Here is a 17,491-nt window from a genome sequence, read left to right on the forward strand (position 1 = left end):
TTAGAAACACTGGAATGTGAGATGTAATCTACTCCTCCAATAGAAACACTGGAATGTGAGATGTAATCTACACCTTCATTAGGAACACTGGAATGTGAGATGTAATCTACTCCTCCAATAGAAACACTGGAATGTGAGATGTAATCTACACCTTCATTAGGAACACTGGAATGTGAGATGTAATCTACACCTTCATTAGAAACACTGGAATGTGAGATGTAATCTACACCTTCATTAGGAACACTGGAATGTGAGATGTAATCTACACCTCCATTAGGAACACTGGAATGTGAGATGTAATCTACACCTTCATTAGAAACACTGGAATGTGAGATGTAATCTACACCTCCATTAGGAACACTGGAATGTGAGATGTAATCTACACCTTCATTAGAAACACTGGAATGTGAGATGTAATCTACACCTCCATTAGGAACACTGGAATGTGAGATGTAATCTACACCTCCATTAGGAACACTGGAATGTGATATGTAATCTACACCTTCATTAGGAATACTGTCTAGTTCCTTTGTAAATGAAATCTGTCACGTGTGATTCCTCACCGGCCTCTTGGTCACCAGGCTGCTCGTTAGGGCGCACACCTGTCACCATCGTTACGCGCACCTCCATCACTTCCCTGATTACCTTCCCTATATCTGTCACTCCCTTTGGTTCCTTCCCCAGGCGTCATTGTTTCTGTTCCAGTTTCATGTCTGTGTTGTTCGTGTTTCTTGTTTTGTATTATGTTTTCTTTTATTTATTAAACGATTCACTCCTTGAACTTGCTTCCTGACTCCCAGCGCACACGTTACAGTCTAGTTCCTTTGTAAATTAAATCTGTTATACTATCTAGTTTCTTTGTAAATTAAATCTGTTATACTGTCTAGTTCCTTTGTAAATTAAATCTGTTATACTGTCTAGTTCCTTTGTAAATTAAATCTGTTATACTGTCTAGTTCCTTTGTAAATTAAATCTGTTATACTGTCTAGTTTCTTTGTAAATTAAATCTGTTATACTGTCTAGTTCCTTTGTAAATTAAATCTGTTATACTGTCTAGTTCCTTTGTAAATGAAATCTGTTATACAGTCTAGTTCCTTTGTAAATTAAATCTGTTATACTGTCTAGTTCCTTTGTAAATTAAATCTGTTATACTGTCTAGTTCCTTTGTAAATTAAATCTGTTATACTGTCTAGTTCCTTTGTAAATTAAATCTGTTATACTGTCTAGTTCCTTCTTGATAGTTATTTCCTTTTCACATGTCCAACATATAGGGACAATTCAACACATTCAAAGACGCACATTGCAAATCCTGTAAAAATAAAAAACTTCAGTGTGAGATACATATTTTATACTAATCCAGTAAACAAATAAATGTTTTCAAAAAGAACATTTGTATATAGTACATGTGATGACACTTGTTGAAGAACTAACTGATCTAACACACGGCGTCATCATGTAATCCAACCACGCTGTGTTCTTCTTCAGATGTGATAATCATATGTTGCATTTATTAGTTCAGTGTAAAAGTCAGCTTCATTCCTTACAAAGGTTTACAGTTATGTCTAGCAATAATTCCAGAGGAATACAATATCATTATTATATTGTCATTTCGAAGAATGACAATGGGAGATTACAGTGCTGATGTAGTACTTCTATTCAGGGTTGAGTACCATTACAATTCAGCCAACTTAGGACTGAAATTCCAATTCCAAACTTCAATTAAAATGTTCCTCAATGCTTTTCAATGAGGAGAATTGTAATTTCAGTTTACTTCCAGACTTGACTGAATTGAAATGAAACTGAGCCCAACCCTGTACTCTATTGCAGAACAAAAAGAATAGGCAGTGAATGGACTGGACTGCTCAGTTATATCTGGTCATCTCTGCATGCTTGTTCTGTAGATGGCATGTCAGTCACTCGCTGTCCCTTCACATCAGTGGTCAAACTAAATGCAGAAATAGAAAAACATGTCCATTTTTTAATAAGATGCATCACAGAGTTCGTTGAAGAAGGATGAGTGCAAGAAGAATGGTCGTTGTAGTGTGAGGCTGTGGCATGTCCAGTCTAATGGTGCCCCCCTCCGAAGAAATAGAAAAGATAGATAGCACATGGTGAGTGTTGAGCAGTGGTCATGTATACATTCACAACAAGACAGAGGTTCTGCCCACTTCCTGTTTGAAGCCGCGCCAACATTGTGGTCTGTGTTTTTCTGGGTTCGTTACCTCATCAGTAACCCTGAAGAGTCTTCACAGTGGTTAACTTGCCTTAGAAACATAATCAATGGAATAAAACAGTATCTGAAAGACAAAGCTGGATCCCACCACAGCCAGAACATGTCGTAGCAGATCTCCCTATGACTTCAATAGGACTTCCTTAATGGGGCCTCAACCAAAACGCCACAGCCAGAGTAATAATTTCTACCCACCCCTGGCTGTGCATCTTGGAATAAGGTTTGCACAGGAGACAACACCCTTACAGATAATCATTTGCAGTTTGATTTGTCCCTGTGTGTCATTAGCCTGATCCCAGATCTGGTTGTGCTCTTTCCAACTCCCAAGCCATGACAATTCTATAAGGAGTTGGTAAGAGGGCATAAACAGACTGGAATCCAGGCTAGTGTTGCTGCAACACTGGCTAACTGACAGAGTATACCACTATAGTACGTCTGCTTCACGACAAGGTGACTTTAAAGGTGGGAAATCTACTGACAGGTATCAAAGCAGAGGCTTAGTGGTGGCTAAGGAGGTTTATATGAGGTTGAAATAATGCAAATGTAGCTGCTTGGTTAAGTTTGGCTGGTCTGGCGTGTCATGACTGAAGCCATGGGACTGAGCAGTGGGTGTCAGCCTGGAACCAGCTGGAGCTCTGGATCTGAGGGTGTCAGCCTGGAACCAACTGGAGCTCTGGATCTGAGGGTGTCAGCCTGGAACCAGCTGGAGCTCTGGATCTGAGGGTGTCAGCCTGGAACCAGCTGGAGCTCTGGATCTGAGGGTGTCAGCCTGGAACCAGCTGGAGCTCTGGATCTGAGGGTGTCAGCCTGGAACCAGCTGGAGCTCTGGATCTGAGGGTGTCAGCCTGGAACCAACTGGAGCTCTGGATCTGAGGGTGTCAGCCTGGAACCAGCTGGAGCTTTGGATCTGAGGGTGTCAGCCTGGAACCAGCTGGAGCTCTGGATCTGAGGGTGTCAGCCTGGAACCAACTGGAGCTCTGGATCTGAGGGTGTCAGCCTGGAACCAGCTGGAGCTCTGGATCTGAGGGTGTCAGTCTGGAACCAGCTGGAGCTCTGGATCTGAGGGTGTCAGCCTGGAACCAGCTGGAGCTCTGGATCTGAGGGTGTCAGCCTGGAACCAGCTGGAGCTCTGGATCTGAGGGTGTCAGCCTGGAACCAGCTGGAGCTCTGGATCTGAGGGTGTCATCCTGGAACCAGCTGGAGCTCTGGATCTGAGGGTGTCAGCCTGGAACCAGCTGGAGCTCTGGATCTGAGGGTGTCAGCCTGGAACCAGCTGGAGCTCTGGATCTGAGGGTGTCAGCCTGGAACCAGCTGGAGCTCTGGATCTGAGGGTGTCAGCCTGGAACCAACTGGAGCTCTGGATCTGAGGGTGTCAGCCTGGAACCAGCTGGAGCTCTGGATCTGACCTAAGGGGGAAGTGTATCACAGCAGGTGGCCAATCAGTGTGGCTGTAGATGGCTCTGGCTCTTCTCATTTGCTGGAGGCACAGCGAGACATTCCATGGCTCAGATTGATAGTGAAAAGCCCAGACAGATTCCTTCACACCCTAACATCTACAGGCTCCTGAGCTGGAGGGCAACCAAAATGTGAATTAACGTCTAATCCCAAATCGCCCCCTTCCCCCTACCCTCTACCCCCTATGCAGTTGTGAAGATCTAAGAGAATTGAAAAGGTATAAGCAATATGGTGGAAATTCTGAGGACAATATGGAACCGTTACCTTACTGATTATGCCTATCTAATAGAGGGCAATATGGAACCATTACCTTACTGATTATACCTATCTAATAGAGGACAATATGGAACCATTACCTTACTGATTATACCTATCTAATAGAGGACAATATGGAATCATTACCTTACTGATTATACCTATCTAATAGAGGACAATATGGAACCATTACCTTACTGATTATACCTATCTAATAGAGGACAATATGGAACCATTACCTTACTGATTATACCTATCTAATAGAGGACAATATGGAACCATTACCTTACTGATTATACCTATCTAATAGAGGACAATATGGAACCATTACCTTACTGATTATACCTATCTAATAGAGGACAATATGGAACCATTACCTTACTGATTATACCTATCTAATTTTTTCAGATCTACATGAACTGCCAAAGTAGTAGGGGCTAGGGTTTAGGGGCTAGGGTCTGTTTGGAATTGGGCTATGGAGATCTACAGTGCACTAAAGCCAGGTATTTGCCATTATGTTGACACCTGAGGGACAACCGGGACATGCCCACTAGAACTCCCTCTCCTAGTTTTCTTCTTCTTTGGATCTTGAAGGTTGATGGGAACATGATGTTAAAGCCAGAAAGTCCATCATCAGTCTGACAAAAAACAGACAGAAAATTGAACAATTGTCTGTCAATCTATCCTTGTCTTTTGAAAAGCAAAGGCAAGTTCGCAAGTCTTCCCAGGCATGATGTAAATAAATGTATCTGTCCAATGGAATGACTTTGAGGTATTGCTAAATGACGTGAGCCCATGCACCAACTCTGATGACTTCTAATATGGTGGAGGTCAAGTAGGAAATCATTGTTTGTTGATTGTGAAATTAACAAATATTGATATCAGTGCTTTTTGCAGTGAAATGAACAGACGGACCGACAGACCAACAGAAAGGTTTCCAGGCAGAAACTAGTGAGAGGGAAGGGGAAAGAGAGAGAGAAGGCGGAGGGCAGAGGTCGACCATGCAGGTCATCGTGGCAATCAAGTGTCCACGGTGGACTGGGGGGGTGTGTGTGTGTGTGTGTGTGTGTGTGTGTGTGTGTGTGTGTGTGTGTGTGTGTGTGTGTGTGTGTGTGTGTGTGTGTGTGTGTGTGTGTGTGTGTCCATCTGTTCATTCATCCATTCGTGTCCATGTTTGCCGCTGTCTGTTTCAGTGTGTCCGCCCGTCCATCCCTCCACATTTAACGGTGGTCAGTGTGTAAAGGTAGACATGGAGGTCCTTGCTCTCCTGCTCCAGTTGAGGCTGGACCCGGGCCCTGCCTCCTCCTCGGCTGGTTCCTCCCGTTTACTCTGCAGCTTAGCGTGGAGCTGGATGAAACACTGGTCCCAGTCCTCTGGAAGCAGCAACATCAGGAAGCCCAGGCAGATGATCAACACGGCGATCAGACGCACTGCGTTGAAGTGGATCTCACACGTGTACAGGTCAACCACTGGAACACAACAAGGGGTTATATTACCTAAAACTTAACCAATGATCAGGCCTTTCATAACATAACGCTGACAGAAGTGATATAACATTAACACAAACAGGTCCACAACACAACACATCAATGTGAATCAACTCTAGGGGAGAGGGGGGAAGTTGAGTCAAAGGGGGAAGTTGAGTCAACTCTAGGGGAGAGGGGGGAAGTTGAGTCAAAGGGGGTAGTTGAGTCAACTCTAGGGGAGAGGGGGGAAGTTGAGTCAAAGGGGGTAGTTGAGTCAACTCTAGGGGAGAGGGGGGAAGTTGAGTCAAAGGGGGAAGTTGAGACACCCTTGTTTCACTCGGGGAAAGTTGTGCCAAGAGACCACTTTTTTTTTGGACAAGCTATGTTTTCCAAACTGTAATGTTTACATGAATTCTGATTATTTCCAGGGAATAGGAACGTTAACCAGTGAGGCCGAGATTCAATTCCATCGCGGATTATAGGCACTGCGGCTTTTAAAAGCAATTTCCCGATTGAACCGACATATGCAGCGTTTACCGTGAATGGGATCTCTGCGAACATTACCTTCAAAAGCCACAACTTCTATAATTGAATCCCGGCCTGAGTTAAAGTTGTTCCACTGGATGGGATAAATATCTGGAGGAAAGGACACAGTAGAGTTGGAGGAGAAGGAGCAGAGACTTACGGGCATTGACAGGGACACTCAGGACGATGCCCAGGGAGATTAATGTGGGGTACGTGATGGCAATGCCAAAGTTCACCAGGATATTGAAAGCTGTGGAGGAGAAAAAGTTCAACTTTACTTATTAACTACAAATATTTTACTCACAGTCAAAAAGAGGAACTAGTCAGCAAGTATAAGGCAACTTTTCAATGCAGCTCATTGACTAAATTAATTGGGTGGGCGGGAGGGGGGGTTTGCATCAGTCTCTACACTAGTTGCAGGTTTGCATCAGTCTCCACACTGGTTGCAGGTTTGCATCAGTCTCCACACTGGTTACAGGTTTGCATCAGTCTCTACACTGGTTGCAGGTTTGCATCAGTCTCCACACTGGTTGCAGGTTTGCATCAGTCTCTACACTAGTTGCAGGTTTGCATCAGTCTCTACACTGGTTGCAGGTTTGCATCAGTCTCTACACTGGTTGCAGGTTTGCATCAGTCTCTACACTGGTTGCAGGTTTGCATCAGTCTCCACACTGGTTACAGGTTTGCATCAGTCTCTACACTGGTTGCAGGTTTGCATCAGTCTCCACATTGGTTGCAGGTTTGCATCAGTCTCTACACTGGTTGCAGGTTTGCATCAGTCTCTACACTGGTTGCAGGTTTGTATCAGTCTCCACACTGGTTGCAGGTTTGCATCAGTCTCTACACTGGTTGCAGGTTTGCATCAGTCTCTACACTGGTTGCAGGTTTGCATCAGTCTCTACACTGGTTGCAGGTTTGCATCAGTCTCTACACTGGTTGCAGGTTTGCATCAGTCTCTACACTGGTTGCAGGTTTGCATCAGTCTCTACACTGGTTGCAGGTTTGTATCAGTCTCCACACTGGTTGCAGGTTTGCATCAGCCTCCACACTTAAAGTGATCTACAGAAGTCAGTGCTTACCAAAGAGCAGGCCTGCTACCCCACAGAGGTATAACCAGGGGATGTCCTCAAGAGAACCAAAGTATTCCACATGGGTGAAGTACAGGATGACTGGCACAAAGCTGATGAACACAAAATTAGCCCCGCCGACGATCGTCAGAAAGAGCGCTGCCTCCCCAAACTTGGCACTGCCCAGGACCATTTTAAAGAGCACCTGTGGAGAGAGAGAAAGAGAGAGACAAATAAAATAAAATGAAATATAGAGCAGGAAACACCACAGAGCAGCCATATTATAGAACAGGAGACACCACAGAGCAACCATATTATAGAACAGGAGACACCACAGAGCAGCCATATATATTATAGAACAGGAGACACCACAGAGCAGCCATATTATAGAACAGGAGACACCACAGAGCAGCCATATTATAGAACAGGAAACACCACAGAGCAGCCATATTATAGAACAGGAGACACCACAGAGCAACCATATTATAGAACAGGAAACACCACAGAGCAGCCATATTATAGAACAGGAGACACCTTCAGAACAGCCATATTATAGAACAGGAGACACCACAGAACAGCCATATTATAGAACAGGAGACACCACAGAGCAGCCATATTATAGAACAGGAGACACCACAGAGCAGCCATATATATTATAGAACAGGAGACACCACAGAGCAGCCATATTATAGAACAGGAGACACCACAGAACAGCCATATTATAGAACAGGAGACACCACAGGACAGCCATGTTATAAAACAGGAGACACCACAGAGCAGCCATATATATTATAGAACAGGAGACACCACAGAGCAGCCATATTATAGAACAGGAGACACCACAGAACAGCCATATTATAGACCAGGAGACACCACAGAACAGCCATATTATAGAACAGGAGACACCAAAGAACAGCCATATATATTAGAGAACAGGAGACACCACAGGACAGCTATATTATAGAACAGGAGACACCACAGAACAGCCATATTATAGAACAGGAGACACCACAGAACAGCCATATTATAGAACAGGAGACACCACAGAACAGCCATATTATAGAACAGGAAACACCATAGAGCAGCCATATTATAGAACAGGAGACACCACAGAACAGCCATGTTATAGAACAGGAAACACCACAGAGCAGCCATGTTATAGAACAGGAAACACCACAGAGCAGCCATATTATAGAACAGGAAACAACACAGAGCAGCCATGTTATAGAACAGGAAACACCACAGGACAGCTATATTATAGAACAGGAGACACCACAGAGCAGCCATATATATATTAGAACAGGAGACACCACAGGACAGCTATATTATAGAACAGGAGACACCACAGAACAGTCATATATATTATAGAACAGGAGACACCACAGAACAGCCATATTATAGAACAGGAGACACCACAGAACAGCCATATTATAGAACAGGAGACACCACAGAGCAGCCATATTATAGAACAGGAGACACCACAGAACAGCCATATATATTATAGAACAAGAGACACCACAGAGCAGCCATATTATAGAACAGGAGAAACAACAGAACAGCCATATTATAGAACAGGAGACCCCACAGAACAGCAATAATATAGAACAGGAGACACCACAGAACAGCCATATTATAGAACAGGAGACACCACAGAGCAGCCATATTATAGAACAGGAGACACCACAGAGCAGCCATATATATTATAGAACAGGAGACACCACAGAGCAGCCATATTATAGAACAGGAGACACCACAGAACAGCCATATTATAGACCAGGAGACACCACAGAACAGCCATATTATAGAACAGGAGACACCACAGAGCAACCATATTATTGAACAGGAAACACCACAGAGCAGCCATATTATAGAACAGGAGACACCACAGAACAGCCATATTATAGAACAGGAGACACCACAGAACAGCCATATTATAGAACAGGAGACACCACAGAGCAGCCATATGTATTATAGAACAGAAGATGCCACAGAGCAGCCATATATATTATAGAACAGGAGACACCACAGAGCAGCCATATTATAGAACAGGAGACACCACAGAACAGCTATATTATAGAACAGGAGACACCACAGAGCAGCCATATTATAAAACAGGAGACACCACAGAGCAGCCATATATATTATAAAACAGGAGACACCACAGAGCAGCCAAATTATAGAACAGGAGACACCACAGAACAGCCATATTATAGACCAGGAGACACCACAGAAAAGCCATATTATAGAACAGGAGACACCAAAGAACAGCCATATATATTAGAGAACAGGAGACACCACAGGACAGCTATATTATAGAACAGGAGACACCACAGAACAGCCATATTATAGAACAGGAGACACCACCGAACAGTCATATTATAGAACAGGAGACACCACAGAACAGCCATATTATAGAACAGGAAACACCACAGAGCAGCCATATTATAGAACAGGAGACACCACAGAACAGCCATGTTATAGAACAGGAGACACCACAGAACAGCCATATTATAGAACAGGAAACACCACAGAGCAGCCATGTTATAGAACAGGAAACACCACAGAACAGCCATATTATAGAACAGGAAACACCACAGAGCAGCCATATTATAGAACAGGAAACACCACAGAGCAGCCATGTTATAGAACAGGAAACACCACAGGACAGCTATATTATAGAACAGGAGACACCACAGAGCAGCCATATATATTATAGAACAAGAGACACCACAGGACAGCTATATTATAGAACAGGAGACACCACAGAACAGTCATATATATTATAGAACAGGAGACACCACAGAACAGCCATATTATAGAACAGGAGACACCACAGAACAGCCATATTATAGAGCAGTAGACACCACAGAGCAGCCATATTATAGAACAGGAGACACCACATAACAGCCATATATATTATAGAACAAGAGACACCACAGAGCAGCCATATTATAGAACAGGAGAAACAACAGAACAGCCATATTATAGAACAGGAGACCCCACAGAACAGCAATAATATAGAACAGGAGACACCACAGAACAGCCATATTATAGAACAGGAGACACCACAGAGCAGCCATATTATAGAACAGGAGACACCACAGAGCAGCCATATATATTATAGAACAGGAGACACCACAGAGCAGCCATATTATAGAACAGGAGACACCACAGAACAGCCATATTATAGACCAGGAGACACCACAGAACAGCCATATTATAGAACAGGAGACACCACAGAGCAACCATATTATTGAACAGGAAACACCACAGAGCAGCCATATTATAGAACAGGAGACACCACAGAACAGCCATATTATAGAACAGGAGACACCACAGAACAGCCATATTATAGAACAGGAGACACCACAGAGCAGCCATATGTATTATAGAACAGAAGATGCCACAGAGCAGCCATATATATTATAGAACAGGAGACACCACAGAGCAGCCATATTATAGAACAGGAGACACCACAGAACAGCTATATTATAGAACAGGAGACACCACAGAGCAGCCATATTATAAAACAGGAGACACCACAGAGCAGCCATATATATTATAAAACAGGAGACACCACAGAGCAGCCAAATTATAGAACAGGAGACACCACAGAACAGCCATATTATAGACCAGGAGACACCACAGAAAAGCCATATTATAGAACAGGAGACACCAAAGAACAGCCATATATATTAGAGAACAGGAGACACCACAGGACAGCTATATTATAGAACAGGAGACACCACAGAACAGCCATATTATAGAACAGGAGACACCACCGAACAGTCATATTATAGAACAGGAGACACCACAGAACAGCCATATTATAGAACAGGAAACACCACAGAGCAGCCATATTATAGAACAGGAGACACCACAGAACAGCCATGTTATAGAACAGGAGACACCACAGAACAGCCATATTATAGAACAGGAAACACCACAGAGCAGCCATGTTATAGAACAGGAAACACCACAGAACAGCCATATTATAGAACAGGAAACACCACAGAGCAGCCATATTATAGAACAGGAAACACCACAGAGCAGCCATGTTATAGAACAGGAAACACCACAGGACAGCTATATTATAGAACAGGAGACACCACAGAGCAGCCATATATATTATAGAACAAGAGACACCACAGGACAGCTATATTATAGAACAGGAGACACCACAGAACAGTCATATATATTATAGAACAGGAGACACCACAGAACAGCCATATTATAGAACAGGAGACACCACAGAACAGCCATATTATAGAGCAGTAGACACCACAGAGCAGCCATATTATAGAACAGGAGACACCACATAACAGCCATATATATTATAGAACAGGAGACACCACAGAGCAGCCATATTATAGAACAGGAGACACCACAGAACAGCCATATTATAGAACAGGAGACACCACAGAACAGCCATAATATAGAACAGGAGACACCACAGAACAGCCATATTATAGAACAGGAGACACCACAGAGCAGCCATATTATAGAACAGGAGACACCACAGAGCAGCCATATATATTATAGAACAGGAGACACCACAGAACAGCCATATTATAGAACAGGAGACACCACAGAACAGCCATATTATTGACCAGGAGACACCACAGAACAGCCATATTATAGAACAGGAGACACCACAGAACAGCCATATTATAGAACAGGAGACACCACAGAACAGCCATATATATTATAGAACAGGAGATGCCACAGAACAGCCATATTATAGAACAGGAGACACCACAGAGAAGCCATATTATAGAACAGGAGACACCACAGAGCAGCCATATGTATTATAGAACAGAAGATGCCACAGAACAGCCATATTATAGAACAGGAGACACCACAGAGCAGCCATATTATAGAACAGGAAACACCACAGAGCAGCCATATTATAGAACAGGAGACACCACAGAGCAACCATATTATAGAACAGGAGACACCACAGAACAGCCATATTATAGAACAGGAAACACCACAGAGCAGCCATATTATAGAACAGGGGACACCACAGGACAGCTATATTATAGAACAGGAGACACCACAGAACAGCCATATTATAGAACAGGAGACACCACAGAACAGCCATATATATTATAGAACAGGAGATGCCACAGAACAGCCATATTATAGAACAGGAGACACCACAGAACAGCCATATTATAGAACAGGATACATCACAGAACAGCCATGTTATAGAACAGGAGACACCACAGAACAGCCATATTATAGAACAGGAGACACCACAGAGCAGCCATATTATAGAAAAGGAGACACCACAGAACAGCCATGTTATAGAACAGGAGACACCACAGAATAGCCATATTATAGAACAGGAAACACCACAGAGCAGCCATATATATTATAGAACAGGAGACACCACAGAGCAGCCATATTATAGAACAGGAAACACCACAGAGCAGCCATATATATTATAGAACAGGAGACACCACAGAGCAGCCATATTATAGAACAGGAGACACCACAGGACAGCTATATTATAGAACAGGAGACACCACAGAACAGCCATATATATTATAGAACAGGAGACATCACAGGACAGCTATATTATAGAACAGGAGACACCACAGAACAGCCATATATATTATGGAACAGGAGACACCACAGAACAGCCATATTATAGAACAGGAGACACCACAGAACAGCCATATATATTATAGAACAGGAGACACCACAGGACAGCTATATTATAGAACAGGAGACACCACAGAACAGCCACATTATAGAACAGGAGACACCACAGAACAGCCATATTATAGAACAGGAGACACCACAGAACAGCCATATTATAGAACAGGAGAAACCACAGAACAGCCATATTATAGAACAGGAGACACCACAGAACAGCCATAATATAGAACAGGAGACACCACAGAACAGCCATATTATAGAACAGGAGACACCACAGAGCAGCCATATTATAGAACAGGAAACACCACAGAGCAGCCATATTATAGAACAGGAGACACCACAGAGCAACCATATTATAGAACAGGAAACACCACAGAGCAGCCATATTATAGAACAGGAGACACCACAGAACAGCCATATTATAGAACAGGAGACACCACAGAACAGCCATATTATAGAACAGGAGACACCACAGAGCAGCCATATATATTATAGAACAGGAGACACCACAGAGCAGCCATATATATTATAGAACAGGAGACACCACAGAGCAGCCATATTATAGAACAGGAGACACCACAGAACAGCCATATTATAGAACAGGAGACACCACAGGACAGCCATATTATAAAACAGGAGACACCACAGAGCAGCCATATATATTATAGAACAGGAGACACCACAGAGCAGCCATATTATAGAACAGGAGACACCACAGAACAGCCATATTATAGACCAGGAGACACCACAGAACAGCCATATTATAGAACAGGAGACACCAAAGAACAGCCATATATATTAGAGAACAGGAGACACCACAGAACAGCCATATTATAGAACAGGAGACACCACAGAACAGGCATATTATAGAACAGGAAACACCACAGAGCAGCCATATTATAGAACAGGAGACACCACAGAACAGCCATGTTATAGAACAGGAGACACCACAGAACAGCCATATTATAGAACAGGAAACACCACAGAGCAGCCATGTTATAGAACAGGAAACACCACAGAACAGCCATATTATAGAACAGGAAACACCACAGAGCAGCCATATTATAGAACAGGAAACACCACAGAGCAGCCATGTTATAGAACAGGAAACACCACAGGACAGCTATATTATAGAACAGGAGACACCACAGAGCAGCCATATATATTATAGAACAAGAGACACCACAGAGCAGCCATATTATAGAACAGGAGAAACCACAGAACAGCCATATTATAGAACAGGAGACACCACAGAACAGCCATAATATAGAACAGGAGACACCACAGAACAGCCATATTATAGAACAGGAGACACCACAGAGCAGCCATATATATTATAGAACAGGAGACACCACAGAGCAGCCATATTATAGAACAGGAGACACCACAGAACAGCCATATTATAGACCAGGAGACACCACAGAACAGCCATATTATAGAACAGGAGACACCACAGAGCAACCATATTATTGAACAGGAAACACCACAGAGCAGCCATATTATAGAACAGGAGACACCACAGAACAGCCATATTATAGAACAGGAGACACCACAGAACAGCCATATTATAGAACAGGAGACACCACAGAGCAGCCATATGTATTATAGAACAGAAGATGCCACAGAGCAGCCATATATATTATAGAACAGGAGACACCACAGAGCAGCCATATTATAGAACAGGAGACACCACAGAACAGCCATATTATAGAGCAGTAGACACCACAGAACAGCCATATATATTATAGAACAGGAGACACCACAGAGCAGCCATATTATAGAACAGGAGACACCACAGAACAGCCATATTATAGAACAGGAGACACCACAGAACAGCCATAATATAGAACAGGAGACACCACAGAACAGCCATATTATAGAACAGGAGACACCACAGAGCAGCCATATTATAGAACAGGAGACACCACAGAGCAGCCATATATATTATAGAACAGGAGACACCACAGAACAGCCATATTATAGAACAGGAGACACCACAGAACAGCCATATTATTGACCAGGAGACACCACAGAACAGCCATATTATAGAACAGGAGACACCACAGAACAGCCATATTATAGAACAGGAGACACCACAGAACAGCCATATATATTATAGAACAGGAGATGCCACAGAACAGCCATATTATAGAACAGGAGACACCACAGAGAAGCCATATTATAGAACAGGAGACACCACAGAGCAGCCATATGTATTATAGAACAGAAGATGCCACAGAACAGCCATATTATAGAACAGGAGACACCACAGAGCAGCCATATTATAGAACAGGAAACACCACAGAGCAGCCATATTATAGAACAGGAGACACCACAGAGCAACCATATTATAGAACAGGAGACACCACAGAACAGCCATATTATAGAACAGGAAACACCACAGAGCAGCCATATTATAGAACAGGGGACACCACAGGACAGCTATATTATAGAACAGGAGACACCACAGAACAGCCATATTATAGAACAGGAGACACCACAGAACAGCCATATATATTATAGAACAGGAGATGCCACAGAACAGCCATATTATAGAACAGGAGACACCACAGAACAGCCATATTATAGAACAGGATACACCACAGAACAGCCATGTTATAGAACAGGAGACACCACAGAACAGCCATATTATAGAACAGGAGACACCACAGAGCAGCCATATTATAGAAAAGGAGACACCACAGAACAGCCATGTTATAGAACAGGAGACACCACAGAATAGCCATATTATAGAACAGGAAACACCACAGAGCAGCCATATATATTATAGAACAGGAGACACCACAGAGCAGCCATATTATAGAACAGGAAAGACCACAGAGCAGCCATATATATTATAGAACAGGAGACACCACAGAGCAGCCATATTATAGAACAGGAGACACCACAGGACAGCTATATTATAGAACAGGAGACACCACAGAACAGCCATATATATTATAGAACAGGAGACATCACAGGACAGCTATATTATAGAACAGGAGACACCATAGAACAGCCATATATATTATGGAACAGGAGACACCACAGAACAGCCATATTATAGAACAGGAGACACCACAGAACAGCCATATATATTATAGAACAGGAGACACCACAGGACAGCTATATTATAGAACAGGAGACACCACAGAACAGCCACATTATAGAACAGGAGACACCACAGAACAGCCATATTATAGAACAGGAGACACCACAGAACAGCCATATTATAGAACAGGAGAAACCACAGAACAGCCATATTATAGAACAGGAGACACCACAGAACAGCCATAATATAGAACAGGAGACACCACAGAACAGCCATATTATAGAACAGGAGACACCACAGAGCAGCCATATTATAGAACAGGAAACACCACAGAGCAGCCATTATAGAACAGGAGACACCACAGAGCAACCATATTATAGAACAGGAAACACCACAGAGCAGCCATATTATAGAACAGGAGACACCACAGAACAGCCATATTATAGAACAGGAGACACCACAGAACAGCCATATTATAGAACAGGAGACACCACAGAGCAGCCATATATATTATAGAACAGGAGACACCACAGAGCAGCCATATATATTATAGAACAGGAGACACCACAGAGCAGCCATATTATAGAACAGGAGACACCACAGAACAGCCATATTATAGAACAGGAGACACCACAGGACAGCCATATTATAAAACAGGAGACACCACAGAGCAGCCATATATATTATAGAACAGGAGACACCACAGAGCAGCCATATTATAGAACAGGAGACACCACAGAACAGCCATATTATAGACCAGGAGACACCACAGAACAGCCATATTATAGAACAGGAGACACCAAAGAACAGCCATATATATTAGAGAACAGGAGACACCACAGAACAGCCATATTATAGAACAGGAGACACCACAGAACAGGCATATTATAGAACAGGAAACACCACAGAGCAGCCATATTATAGAACAGGAGACACCACAGAACAGCCATGTTATAGAACAGGAGACACCACAGAACAGCCATATTATAGAACAGGAAACACCACAGAGCAGCCATGTTATAGAACAGGAAACACCACAGAACAGCCATATTATAGAACAGGAAACACCACAGAGCAGCCATATTATAGAACAGGAAACACCACAGAGCAGCCATGTTATAGAACAGGAAACACCACAGGACAGCTATATTATAGAACAGGAGACACCACAGAGCAGCCATATATATTATAGAACAAGAGACACCACAGAGCAGCCATATTATAGAACAGGAGAAACCACAGAACAGCCATATTATAGAACAGGAGACACCACAGAACAGCCATATTATAGAACAGGAGACACCACAGAGCAACCATATTATTGAACAGGAAACACCACAGAGCAGCCATATTATAGAACAGGAGACACCACAGAACAGCCATATTATAGAACAGGAGACACCACAGAACAGCCATATTATAGAACAGGAGACACCACAGAGCAGCCATATGTATTATAGAACAGAAGATGCCACAGAGCAGCCATATATATTATAGAACAGGAGACACCACAGAGCAGCCATATTATAGAACAGGAGACACCACAGAACAGCCATATTATAGAACAGGAGACACCACAGAGCAGCCATATTATAAAACAGGAGACACCACAGAGCAGCCATATATATTAGAGAACAGGAGACACCACAGGACAGCTATATTATAGAACAGGAGACACCACAGAACAGCCATATTATAGAACAGGAGACACCACAGAACAGCCATATTATAGAACAGGAGACACCACAGAACAGCCATATTATAGAACAGGAAA

General features: G+C 43.0%; 1 protein-coding gene across 2 annotated transcripts in view; it reads right to left on the reverse strand.

Moving 5' to 3' along the window:
- Window positions 1-1,331: 1,331 nt before the first annotated feature.
- The window catches only part of LOC129862766 (putative thiamine transporter SLC35F3), a 182,447-nt gene continuing 166,287 nt past the window's right edge, over window positions 1,332-17,491 (reverse strand). For both annotated transcript variants that reach the window (XM_055934726.1, XM_055934734.1), the window contains 3 exons: window positions 7,011-7,203; window positions 6,092-6,181; window positions 1,332-5,409 (listed from right to left, as the gene is read on the reverse strand). In XM_055934726.1, coding sequence (XP_055790701.1) covers window positions 5,171-5,409; window positions 6,092-6,181; window positions 7,011-7,203 — 522 coding nt within the window. In that variant the 3' untranslated portion in view covers window positions 1,332-5,170. The remainder of the gene's footprint in view (window positions 5,410-6,091; window positions 6,182-7,010; window positions 7,204-17,491) is intronic.

Source organism: Salvelinus fontinalis, chromosome 1 (assembly GCF_029448725.1).
Source record: "Salvelinus fontinalis isolate EN_2023a chromosome 1, ASM2944872v1, whole genome shotgun sequence".
NCBI lineage: Eukaryota > Metazoa > Chordata > Actinopteri > Salmoniformes > Salmonidae > Salvelinus > Salvelinus fontinalis.